At 44.0% G+C, this 12,515-nt stretch overlaps 1 protein-coding gene across 10 annotated transcripts in view; it reads left to right on the top strand.

The window, feature by feature from the left end:
• TPD52L1 (TPD52 like 1) overlaps positions 1-12,515 on the top strand; it is a 98,633-nt gene that overhangs the window by 70,094 nt on the left and 16,024 nt on the right. For all 10 annotated transcript variants that reach the window (XM_004740129.3, XM_004740126.3, XM_013063361.2 and 7 more), the window contains exon 3: positions 3,617-3,765. In XM_004740129.3, the coding sequence (XP_004740186.1) occupies positions 3,617-3,765 (149 nt within the window). The remainder of the gene's footprint in view (positions 1-3,616; positions 3,766-12,515) is intronic.

Genomic DNA, 12,515 nt, shown 5'->3' with positions numbered 1-12,515 from the left:
TTTTAATGTGTGCTTCCATGTCTAGAATATTAGGTGTGGGACTTCATTGTTCTTTCTTTAGGTTGGTGTTTGGTAAATTGATCACTTCAGTGTTTCTCTTCACTTCTGGGGGATTAAGGATTTCATTAGAAAACTATGAATCCCGGGACGCCTGGGTGGCTCAGTTGGTTAAGCGGCTGCCTTCGGCTCAGGTCATGATCCCAGCGTCCTGGGATCGAGTCCCACATCAGGCTCCTTGCTTGGCAGGGAGCCTGCTTCTCCCTCTGCCTCTGCCTGCCACTCTGTCTGCCTGTGCTTGCTCTCGTTTCTCTCTCTATGACAAATAAATAAAATAAAATCTTAAAAAAAAAAAAGAAAAGAAAAGAAAACTACGAATCCCTTGCCTCCCTCAAATAACTAATGAATCTCTTATTGCCCCCCAATATTGAATACATTTCTAGGGTCCCATAGATAGGAGGTTGAGAATATCAAGATGTTTGAGCCTCCTTCCTCTTCTCTACATCTGTAAGTTCTTACTGCCAGTTAAAAATTGTCCCCTTATTTTTATTACAGAGTGAAAACCGCAGTCTTACCCAATGGATAAAAAAACCCCAAGATTCCCAATAATTTCAGTCACTCAGAACATATTATTGATGCAAAAGAAAGCAGAAAATGTCTTTTTTTACAGAATAAAAGGCTGCTACAGAAAGACAGCTAGAGATACAACCTTGAGAAATAGTAGACCACAGATTAAACGCAAGAGACACATTGACAAATATGAAAAAGTGGAATGTGACGGGATAGCGAAAGAATAGAGGGTTTAATTTTAAAATAACCATGTGTTCTCATTTAATGGGGAGACCAAAAGCATGATCCCCTTTGGTGGTCCTGAAGTGGACTCCTTTTGCAGCAGTGAGTATATGTCTGCATACTGAAGACCTGCTCCTCAAGACTGTGCTACTGACTAGAACATGTTTGTGGAATGGGTAATCATGTTAGAAAGATTCCTGTGAACACTGGAAAACTGTCCCATAAACATAAGAAATGACTAATGTGAGATTACTAGGGTATTTGCTGATATTAAAAACTCCAAGAGATTGGGGTTTTTTTTTTTCCCCACCATAGTATTTAAGATGCTTCCAACTTAGAATTTTGCCTATTTTACAGAAGTGATTATTTATGTCCGTGGAGCTTTACACTATTCCGATCTGTCCACCATTGGGGTAAAATCTTCCTTGCACTAATAAAAAGTCTAATCTGTGCCAAGGTGCCTGTCTTTCTCGAGAGGCATTTTTAGCAGCTGTATCTCCAGTAACCTGAGGAGCACTTCTGCTCCTCATGACTGATGGTGTTAGTGTAAATGTGGTTTGTGGTCAGAAGCAGAGCTAGATATTCTGACTGTAAATGAGACACGGCGGCCACATTTGTAAAAATAAGAAATCTGGTGAAAATGTCAGGCTTTTTATGACCCCTGTGCATGTGGGATGCTAAGGGAGTACTGATAGTTCTCTTCTGGCTTCACAAAGGAAGTCAGGATCATTTTGTACATTTAAGCAATATTACCAGGGCAATACATTATAAAACATGACAACAGAATAAAATACGACAATCAGAATCAAAGATTTCATGGAGTTTCAAATTGATTTTCACAGATTATAGCACCACTCTTGAAAATCTGAGCATTTTACAAGAGCTGCTTTGTTAGAAATTACATTTGCAGGGGCAGTTTTTGTGTGTGTGACTTGCCTATTTTATAACTGTAAGTTTGTACATTTTGACCTTCTTCACCCATTTCATCCACGCCCCCCCCCGCACCCCTCCCGCTGGCAATCACCAGTCTCTTCTCTGTATCTATGAGCTTGTTTTCATTTGCTTTGTTTTTTAGATTCCACATATAAATGACATCTTATGGTATTTGTTTTTCTCTGTCTGATAACATTTCACTTAGCATAATACCCTCAAGTTCCATCCATGTCATAAATGGCAACATTTCCATCTTTTTTATGGCTGAATAATATTTCTCTCTCTTTGTGTGTGTGTGTGTGTGTGTGTGTGTGTGTGTGTGTGTGTGACATTTTCTTTCTCCATTCTTCCATCAGTGGACGCTTAGCTTGTTTCCATATTTTGGCTATTATAAATAATGCTGCAGTGAACATGGGGGTGTATGCACCTTTTTGAGTTAATGTTTTCATTTTCTTTGAATAAATACCCAGAAGGAAAATTGCTGGGTGGTATGGTAGTTCTATTTTTAATCTTTTGAGGGATCTCCATACTGTTTTACATAGTGAACAAGAGCAGTTTTATGAGATTTGCTTTTCTTCTTATTCAGTGGAAAGAGGAAATATATCCTCGCTATACCCTTGTACATGAGTGGTCATGGCAGCTTTATTTGCATTGGCCAAACCCAAATGTCCTTCACCAGGTGAATAGGTAACAAACTGTCCATACAAGGAATACTGCTCTTCAATAAAACGGGTAGAACCTGTGATAATGCAGCAACATGGATAAGTCCCCAAAACCTCAAGTAATGAGACCGAGTGAACAAAGGCACACAAAATGAGTATGTGCTGTGGAGTGAAAGAAAGACCAGCGAGCGGCTACCCGGGAGGCGGGGTGGGGGAAGGAAGAGAGAGGAACGACAACGAAGACCTAGAAGATTTTTGGAGGTGATGGGCATGTTCCCTTTCTCGGTAGCAGTGATGCCTTCACCAGAGTAACACATATGTCAAAACTTACAGGCTATACACTTTAAATATGGGTGGTTTATTATACATCAATTATTTGTCAGTACATTATTAAAAAGAAAAAGACCCACGAATCACATTCTTGTATACATCCTCTCCCACCTTGTTCTCCCCTCCTGAGGCACTAGCTTGGCAAAACCAGTGTCTGCCCAGTCAGTGTCCGCATCAATGCAGTGATGTTTGATGGGCAAAAAATACGCACACAGGGGTGGGGGGCTGGGTGAGCCCGGTGGTGGGTATTAACGGAGGGCACGTGTTGCATGGAGCACCGGGTGTGGTGCATAAACAATGAATCTTGGAACACTGAAAAAATTAAATTAAATTAAATTAATTTAAGATGTTAAAAAAAAATAAAAATAAGATAAACAAACAAAAAAATAATAATAAAAATAAACACACATGAAGTTGCTCTTAGGAGCAAATTAAATGTTAAAAAAAAAAGAAGAAGAAAAGAAAACATTTTGGGAGGTGGGCACCTGGGTGGCTCAGTTGATTAAGTGTCCAACTCTTGATCTCAGCTCACTCTTGATCTCAGGGCTGTGAGTTCAAGCCCGTCGTTTTTTGGGGGGGGTGGGGGGAATTGGAAGATGAGAAGCCAAAAAGTTAAGTAGCGGCTATTTTCTAGTGGATTAGAGGTAATCATTTTTGTTTATATTTTGCTGTCTGAATTTTTTATAAGGAGCAATGATTGCTTTTATAATCATTAAAACTAAAGAAATCTGCTTCTACTTCAAAATATCAGACCGTCATCGCTGTGGGATGTGTTGGCTAGAAGTAAACATGGGCCTGGAATACAGTGGTGCGCCGGGCAGCTTTAGAGCACCGAGCGCTTTGCAGGTGTGTGTTTCAACTGCCCTCACATCTTTCCGCATCGCTTTCCCTCCTACCTATAGCTCGAAGACGAAATCACAACATTACGGCAAGTTTTATCGGCTAAAGAAAGGCATCTGGTTGAGATAAAGCAAAAACTCGGCATGAACCTGATGAACGAATTGAAGCAGAATTTCAGCAGAAGCTGGCACGACATGCAGACCTCGACTGCGTAAGTCTAGCCACGGAATTTCTAAAAAATCACTTCTTGCTGTCTCTCACTTCTTCTGTTTTGGGTTTTGTGTTTTTCCTATGAGACTGATTTGGAACTTGTGGCTAGGAAAAATATTTTCTCTAGAAATAAAATAAATATGAATAATCATTAAATACACTGTCTGGTGTAGACTCTGAAAAGTAACTTCATGAAATTAAACTGTCCACCAGATGACTTTTATGGGTTTGTATTTTTTCTCTGAATTAGATACTTCTAAACATTCCTGAAGTAGATATTTCTCTCTTTATGTTTTCTCATACAGTTCTAAACGGACAGGTGCTTTTTCCTCAAATACTCAGCATTCACTACAGATTTTCAGTTTCTATACCAAATGGTTGGCAGGTTTAGTACAGACTTGTTGCCCACTGATTTAAAAAGGAATGCTTATACTTTGGGGGTATGCTTTTCATCTACTCTAGGGAGTATTTAGAGCTGCGGTAAGGCCATGTGAGATCATAGAAGTGTGTGTGTGTGTGTGTGTGTGTGTGTGTGTGTGCACGCACGCACGCACGCGCTCGTGTGCTCTCTCTCCCTGGATCCTGACACAGACTCCCTAAATCTCTTGGAATTTCCAGAGTAGTGGTAGTATTCTTTGTTCTAATGAGGTAATTCTCAGTGACTCTGGGATGGGGGAGCCGGTCACAGGAAAGACCAAGCCATGATTAGTAGCTTGGACTTGGAATGCCGTGCCCTTTCCTCCAGAGAGAGAAGAGGGGGCTGGAAATGGAGCTAACATCCCCAAAACATGGTCTCCAGAGAGCTTCTGGGTTGATGGACACAGGACAATGCTGGGGGAGGGGCACACCAAGAGAGAGCATGGAAGCCCCACAGCCCTCCCTATACACCTTGCCCTGTCTGTACCCTTTGTCATATCCTTTTATATAAACCAGTCATCTAGTAAGGAAACCATTTTCCGGAGTTCTGAAACCACTCTGGCAAATTAAACAAACTTGAGGAGGAGGTTATAGGCACCTCCAATTTATGGCCCATTGGCCAGAAGCACACGGGCGATAACCTGCACTTGCCATTGGTATCTGAAGGGGGATGAGGGCGGCGGTGTTGTAGGATTGACCCTGTGGGAGCTGACACTGTCACCCAGTATGCAGTGCCTTAAATTTTAGGACACCCAGCTGGTGTCCCAGATTTGCTTGGTGAGGGAAAAACTATGTGTCCGGTGTCCAATGTGTTGTGAGTGTGGGGGTCGGCCCAACAGCAAAGGAGACACACAGGAAAAGTGAGTTTTTCCTGCTCACACCACCAGAAATGGTTTAGGCTCCCCCATTATCTTTTTGTCTGATATTAGGCAAGATACAAAATAACTTTGGATATTGAACAATCATACTTTCATTGGATTACTCTTTAAATTACATGAGTTACTCAACTACGGTGGTGCTTTTCTAATGATTTAAAATCTTTTGCTTGCCAGGTGTTCTTGTATCAAAGGGAAGAAGGTGCCCACCTCATGATGTAATTTTTCTTTTTCTTTCAGTTGGGGGGTAAGGGCCGATAGAGAAAGTTCCTATCCCTGACCCTAACATTAGCCCCCAGTTTTTGTCTTTGTATTATGCATTTTCTTCCCTGGCATTATCCACTGGATGATAAAGATTGCATTCCTAATATTTTAGTGGAAATCAATTTTTCTCTTTGCAGGTACTTTTCTCCCAACTTAGATAGGCCTGGCAGTAGGAACAAGTACCAGTGGACAGCAAGCACTTCAGTTTTGCCGGTGGCCAGCTCTGCCTGCTGGCTGCAGAAAACTAAGCCCTAAGACCCAGTGAAGGGGCCCTTTGTACGAAGAGTTCCATCTAAAGGAACTTGGCGTCTCCCCACTCTGCTTCCCCTAGGTTCCATGTTCAGAAGAATGTTCTCTTCCCCTGCCACAGCCTCTTAGTCTTATCCGCTCCTATGCTGGTGTCCCCCAAGGGCTCAAACCAGCAGCATCAGAGCACAGCCCAGAGTAGGGCAGGATGGAGCCAGGGAGCCCATGGAGTTATCTCCGGGGGCAAATTAACCTTCCCCGACCCAATGGTGACAATTATGGAAGACCTTAAGAGAACGCATGGTGGTGTTTATCAATGTAAATTATATATGGCAACACTACTAAGTGAGCTTCTCTGTCAGTAGTTTGGGCTTCCGTCTTTGCACTTTGGTGGCTTAAACCACTTAATGGCCCTGACAGAGTGAGGAGGAACAAGCTCCAGCATCCTGGTCCTGGGCGCCTCCTGTCATGCTGATCTGAACCTCCTTTGAGGGTGTAAGACCCAGGCAGGATCTTGCTGCTTGGCCTCCCTAAGCACACTGCAGGAGTGGGCTAACCCAACAGAGGGCAGGATGACTCCGGCGCTCCTGTTGCTGAAGGGAGGGACGGAGCAGCCCAAGTCTGGGCAGAGGCTATGTCAGGTTTGCCCTGGTCTGAGGGGGCTGGGTGGGGAGAGATTCACAGTCATGGGAGACACGGAATTAGAGGGAGCAAGTTCAAGGACGGTGGGTAGCCTCCTCCCACGCGGGAAAATACATAGTCTCCGGTTTCCTCATGCTTGAAGAACAAGTTGGTTCTGTAGTCAGGCAGTCTAGTTAGGAGCAAGCCTTTTGTTTGAAAGACCCGCGGATCCCCTTACCCAAGAATCCAACACTGCCACTGGATGCAAACAGCAAGAGGTTTATTGTCACGGGGTGGTCGGTAGCTCCGGCTAACCGAGCACCCCGACCGGAGAGAAGCAGGGTCTTTTATAGGAAGGTACAAACAAGTTTTGGGTGGGGCGCAACTGATTGGTGGACAGTTTGAACTTTGAAAAAGGCATACTTGGAGTTTGCTGATTGGCTCTAAGGACCCGCGCGCGCCGAAGAGAGGCGGGAAGGGGGAACAAGCTGATTGGTTCTGAGGGCCCGCGCGCGGGAGGAGAGAGGCAGGAAAGGGGAACAAGAAGGGGGAAGGTAGGAATGCCATCATGGCGTCTCTATTATTTCTATAAGCCAAGCGGTTACAGAAGGGCAAAAGAGTGATTAATAAGCAATTAATAACCTAATTAATAACCTGGTCTATACCTAAAAGCCAGCGGTTTACAGAAAAGCAAACAAGCGGTTAGTTATCCTATCTGTCTACTAAGGGAGGGGTCTTTCTAGGGGAGGGGTCTTTCAGTTAAATGAATAGATTCTATTCCCTAGGGTTACAGAGCTGAAAGACTAGTCAGGACAACAGAGTTTGGTTTTTGTTTTTGTGTATTTTATAAGATATTCCCAATAAGTAGTTAAAGAGTAAATATGAGGAGTGACGTGAAGGAAAATAGTGTTGTGTGTGAAGCAGGAGACTGAACCTTGCCTAGGGCCTCAGGGAAGGCTTTTCAAGGCAGGAGATGGATGCTTCAGCAGAGCTCTGACGGATGAGTGGGAACTTCATCAGGCCTGGAGGGGCAGGGGGAGCCTCCTGAGGGAGGCGCAGCCTGCTGATGGCCAGAAGGAGAGAAGGCTCCCTCTCCCCGCCACCCCCCCGGGGAAAGCAGTCCAGTTCATTAATGTTTCGGAGACAGCAGGGAAAAGTGGCCAGGGGTTACACAGGGCCTTGTGGTTCCTGTTAATAGAGTTACTCTTACTCCACAGGCACTAGAAAGCCATTAAAAGGGTCATGACATTTCATTTGCCCACCATGTCTTAAGTGTTGTTATTACCCAGGAGCTAATCTAAGCCCTCAGGATATGGGATTCAACAAGATGAACAAAGTTCTTAGCTTCGTAGAGTGTTGAAAAGAGCACGAAACCCGTGACAAAGCCATGATGGGAGGAGCTGTCAGAAGTCCTGTGATAAGAAAGCAGAGGCTGACGGGCTAGAGGACAGGGCAGAAGCCGCTGTGACAGAGTCCCAGGCAGGGGAGTCCTGTCCTAGTGCTGTCCTGGGAGGTTACTCTGAGCTGACATCTGAATGACCAGAAGGATCCCGTCTTGTGATGATGTAAGAGAGACCTTTGGGGTTGAGGCAAAAGTTGCTGCAAAGACCCCGAGGCCGGAAGCCGTTTTGAAATGGAGAGATGGGGGTAGAGGTCAGGTCCTTGGGGGCCTCCCAGACCAAGGGGAGAACTGGGACTCTTATTCCAAGGGCTCTGGAGGCCTCTGTAAGGTTTGAAGCAGGAAGTAATCTGTTCCGATTCACCTTAAAAAAAAAAAAATCACTCTGGTTTCTTTGTGTTCTACAGAATGGAGAGAGGCAGGAGTGGAGACTGGAAAATCATTTCTGAGACGACTGTCTTAGTCCACTTTGGTGAGGATAGTGAGGGACAGAGAGGGGACATGATTTAGAGGCCAGGCCGGGGGGGTTCCCAAAGGTTTGGGGGTGGGAGAGGAGGGAAATGCAAGGATCAAATGTGACTGTCTGGTCTTTGACAGCGGCAGCCCGTTGAGCACTGGGACGGTTTACAGCAGCGGGCATTCCTTGCATCAGGCTAAGCCCGTGGGCTATGGACTCCATTTGCGTGGATTGAACTCTAGGTCCCCAGCATCGGTGAGATGAGATCATATTAGTACCTATGTCATAGGTAGTGAGGATTCAGTGAGCCAATCGTAAAGCAGGCAGAATGGTGTCATACTTCGTAGGCCTGTTTGTTGTTCTAGAAAACAAGTCTAGCAGGGAGACTCAAGAATTGGTTTTGGTGACACACAAGTTTCTCTCTGTCGAGAGGTCCACTCAGGGGACGGGGCAGGGATGGAAATAAACAGGGGGAGTCATCTGCATATTGATCTCATCGCAAGCTACAGGACTACGCGAAAGTTCCTCAGAGATTGTTTAATCAGTGTGGATGATCATGGACTCCTCACTCTTTTAGGAATGATGTGAGCCTCCCTTTGTAAGGAAGAATCAATCCTTTTCTTAAGAAGGAGGCATAAGTATATCAGTAACATAATTTCAGGAGCGCTCCTTTCTCCTACCCTCTCTTCTTGGCTGCCGAGGGAGGGGGAAAGGTCCTAATGACATGGGTGGGGGGGGGCTTGGTTACAGAATCTGTTTTCACCCTTGAATTAATTAAATCCCTGCTGTTAGTGCCATGATACCCGTTCTAGAACAAGATCTATACCGCATAGGATGAAAATGTTGATGGGAGGAAATGAGGAGCTGGGTAGGGTTAGGTTGGGTCGAATTAAATTTCAAAGCACTAAAAAAAATTCTAGCTGTCAGAGGATTGAAGGTGATTCCCAGAGGCAATACTTTGCATACTGATTAAGCAATCATGACCTATTTAGTTTGATTTATACTGAAAAGAAAATCTATGATATGTTAATGAAGAAGGATCTTGGCATATTTTAGCCTGTGGTAGGATTCAAGTAGGAATAGGATGGAATGAGTAGAAATAATTACACAGCATACTGAAATTATCTCCTTTATGGAAAGATAACGGTACAGTAGCAGGTCAAAAGATCATCTGTATTCGGGGTTTGTTGTTGCTGTTGTTTCTGTCATAGTTCTGTCTTGCTTTGATTTGAGAGACTTTAAGAACACACACCAGAATTCCTATCACCTCCCTTTTTTATTATAGTCTTAAGGGTTTTTGTTATTGTTTGTTCTCTGCTGCTTTTTTGTGTTGTCTTTTTAGGCTTTTAAAGAGGCAGCGGGGAGGTGGGAGACTTTGAAGTATTAGAGGTAGGGAGGCTACAGGAGAAGAAACTGAACCTCTTCTGTAGGTAGGAGTAGGAATTCAGAAATCTGACATTCTTGTGGGCTATTCAAACTGATAGGCTTCATTTTAATAAGTCTGCAGCCTCTGCTAACCCTTTCTCCACTAGTAAGCCCCTATGAGCTCTACTGCAGACCAGACAGTAGGTCTGCCAAGGGGAGAAGGTTTTGGGACAATTCCCTCCCTTTGGAACAATTAATAACTTCATCCTTATAAAGAGCAGGAAGATGCAGCCTTAAAAAAAAATGTGCAGTCCTTGAAAATTGAAGTTTAGTTTATGATTTATTTACTCTTTGATTTTGTGCTTCTAAGACTTCCAAACCATTATAGTCGGTAATGATTGTTACCTCTTCTTTTATGAGAAGCCTGTCGTAATACCGTTGAGTTGGGAAGTGCCAGTGAAGATTAAAGACCTCATTTCAAAAGACACACAGTCAATCTCTCAGACAGCTGTTTATTCTGCTTACCTTTTGCCTTTCATCTTACCACACAAAGCAGGAGATAGACTCTTCTCTTCCAGGTTCAAGTGGTAAATCTTTTTTGGTTACATGTTTAGGGAACCTCCTGAAGAAAATAAGCCTAAACACTTCTGCATCTCTGGTGAGATGCTGCCTGGGCAACTGTTAAAATGATAATCTTCTTAAAATCCCGTAATAGAAGATGTATCTATGCTATAAAATATCTTCTTGTAAAAGGACTCTGGATTTTTAATTCTCCTATTGGAGTGTTAAAAAAAAAATGCTTTAAGTCAAAACATTTTAGAAGACATGCTTTCTCCTTTTGATTATGAATACTACTTTCAAATCCGTAAGGCATGACAAGGGGAACTGCATGAAAAATCAGTAGAATAATAGAATGTCTTTTATTTGGTTTGCAGAGAGTTATACCTCTCCCTGCTGAAGATCCCCTTGTCAGTGTGCTGGCCAGCCTGTTCTGGCCAGTAAATGTTATCCATTCCTTAAAGAAGATGTGGTGTAGGGGTGCGTGGTGGCTCAGTCAGTTAAGCGCCCAACTCTTGGTCTTGGCTCAGCCCCTGAACTCAGAGGCATCATCAGATTGAGCCCCACACTGGGCACTGTGCTCAGCAGGGAGTCTGCTTGAGAATCTTTCTCCTTTTCCCTCTGCCTTCACCGCTGCTTGTGTTCTCTCTCTCTCAAAATAAATAAATAAATCTTAAAAAAAGAAAAGAAAAAGATGTGGCATATATATACGCCATGGAATATCATTCAGCCATGACAAAGAAGGAAATCCTGCCTTTGGACAACAAGGACAAATCTCAAGGGCATTAGGCTAAGTGAAATAAGTCAGAGAATGACAGATACTGTGTGGCATCACTCATATGTGGAATCTAAAAAAAATTTAAAAAGAAGTCAAATTCTTAGAGGCAGAGAGTAGAAGGGTGACTGCTAGGGGCAGTGGAGTGGGGGACATAGGGAAATTTTGGCAAATGCAAACTTCCCTTTATAAGATGAATAAAAGTCTGAGGCTCTGACCTGTAACGGTGACTCTGGTTGGTACCTGCATTGTGTAATCGAAATTTGCAAAGGGAGTAGGTCTTAAATGTTCTCACCAAAATAGATATAAAAACATGCGAGGTGATGGATGTGTATTAACTAGGTGGGAGGAGTTCTCGCAATGTGTGTGTCTATCAAATCATCACGATGTACATTTTAAACATCTTACAATTTTGCCATTCATACCTCAGTAAAGCTGAAAAAAAAAAAAAGGACTATCCGTTCCAGCCAGATGATCTCTGAAAAGTAAAGCCTGTGTTCCCATTGACTTTCAGTGAAAAGTAGGTTTACTTATACCCTTAATTTAAAAAAATCTCCCAGTCAGAAGTCTTCAGTGAGTTAACGCATAGAGATACGCGGTAAGTGTGAGCTACTGTTTGCTAGCACGGTTACACTTCTACCTAAAAAAGGTTCAGGCCTGGACCAGATGCCAGCCTTGTTGAGACACAGGTTCCCACATAGCTGCTGTTGGCTGGAATCGCTCCGAAGCCCACGAGGACAAATTGCCCTTCCCTCCCCGGCAGGCTTCCGTGGCCTTCCTCCAGAGCCAGGAGCCGCACGCTGCCAAGTCCTGACTGTCTTCTGGAGCTGAAGTCTGGCATTCCGCCTGGACTCTCTTTCCTTCCCCGGGCCTCCTGTGGCCCTCGCTCCGGCTTATCCAGGCCTCGGGGGACACGGGGCGGATGAACGAGATGCAGCCCTTGCCCTCAGGAAGTACACGCAGGTCATGGAGGCAGACTCAAAAACCGTAATTGGAACAAAGTAAAAAATGTGTTAGGAAAGAGCGTCACAGTGTGCAAAGTGCATCACAGGCACACAGAGGATAGGCACCTAACACGGATCGCTGGGAGCATCTGCTCCCCTCTTTCTGCCTCCCCATGCACAACAGACAGCAAGCTGAGCGTCCCGTAACATTCTGACGTTTGTTTCAGGAGAATGTATTCGTTCTCTTTGCATCACATATGTGACTCAGCAATGGTGTAACTCTATATTTAGCTTAAAATAAGAGACATCATCTAAAATGCTAAATACCATTTCCATTTAAATTACAAGGTCGTCAGGTGAACCAGAAGGTTGGTGTTTAAGTTGTTTTTCTTTATTTGAATATTACTGAATGTAATTTGATGTGATAAGGTTGAGAGCTTGTTTTAAGCATTAGGAGTCCGGACTGTGCGCCAAATTCCATGGCACAATTAGGGGAATAAGATATAAATGGAATGACATCCTTCAGGGTTTTCAGTGGCCTGCCAGGAGGGTCTTTTTTCAAGATGTGAGCGCCTCGCCTCTGGTAGGGATGTGTATGACTTCATTCAGTTTTAGGATCGAGCCCAATTAGAATGCAGTGTAAGCGTACAGGGTCTGTGTGGTACACAGCTCCAGGGGGACCCTTGGCTTACGCTGTGCTGTGAGTAGTGCTTCTTAGAGCTTTTAAGTGCTCTGAGCCCACTGGCCTATTTCTCACGGGATCCCTGGTTACTTTGTTCAGGAAGCCACTTCTTCCCATACCACCCTGTCTCATTGCCTCCCACCCCCCC

This window comes from Mustela putorius, unplaced genomic scaffold, assembly GCF_011764305.1.
Source record: "Mustela putorius furo isolate JIRA1106 unplaced genomic scaffold, ASM1176430v1.1 tig00003863_pilon_pilon_pilon, whole genome shotgun sequence".
Classification (NCBI taxonomy): Eukaryota; Metazoa; Chordata; class Mammalia; order Carnivora; family Mustelidae; genus Mustela; species Mustela putorius.
The sequence above is the reverse complement of the archived record's forward strand: the minus strand, read 5'-3'. Positions and strand labels throughout refer to the sequence as shown.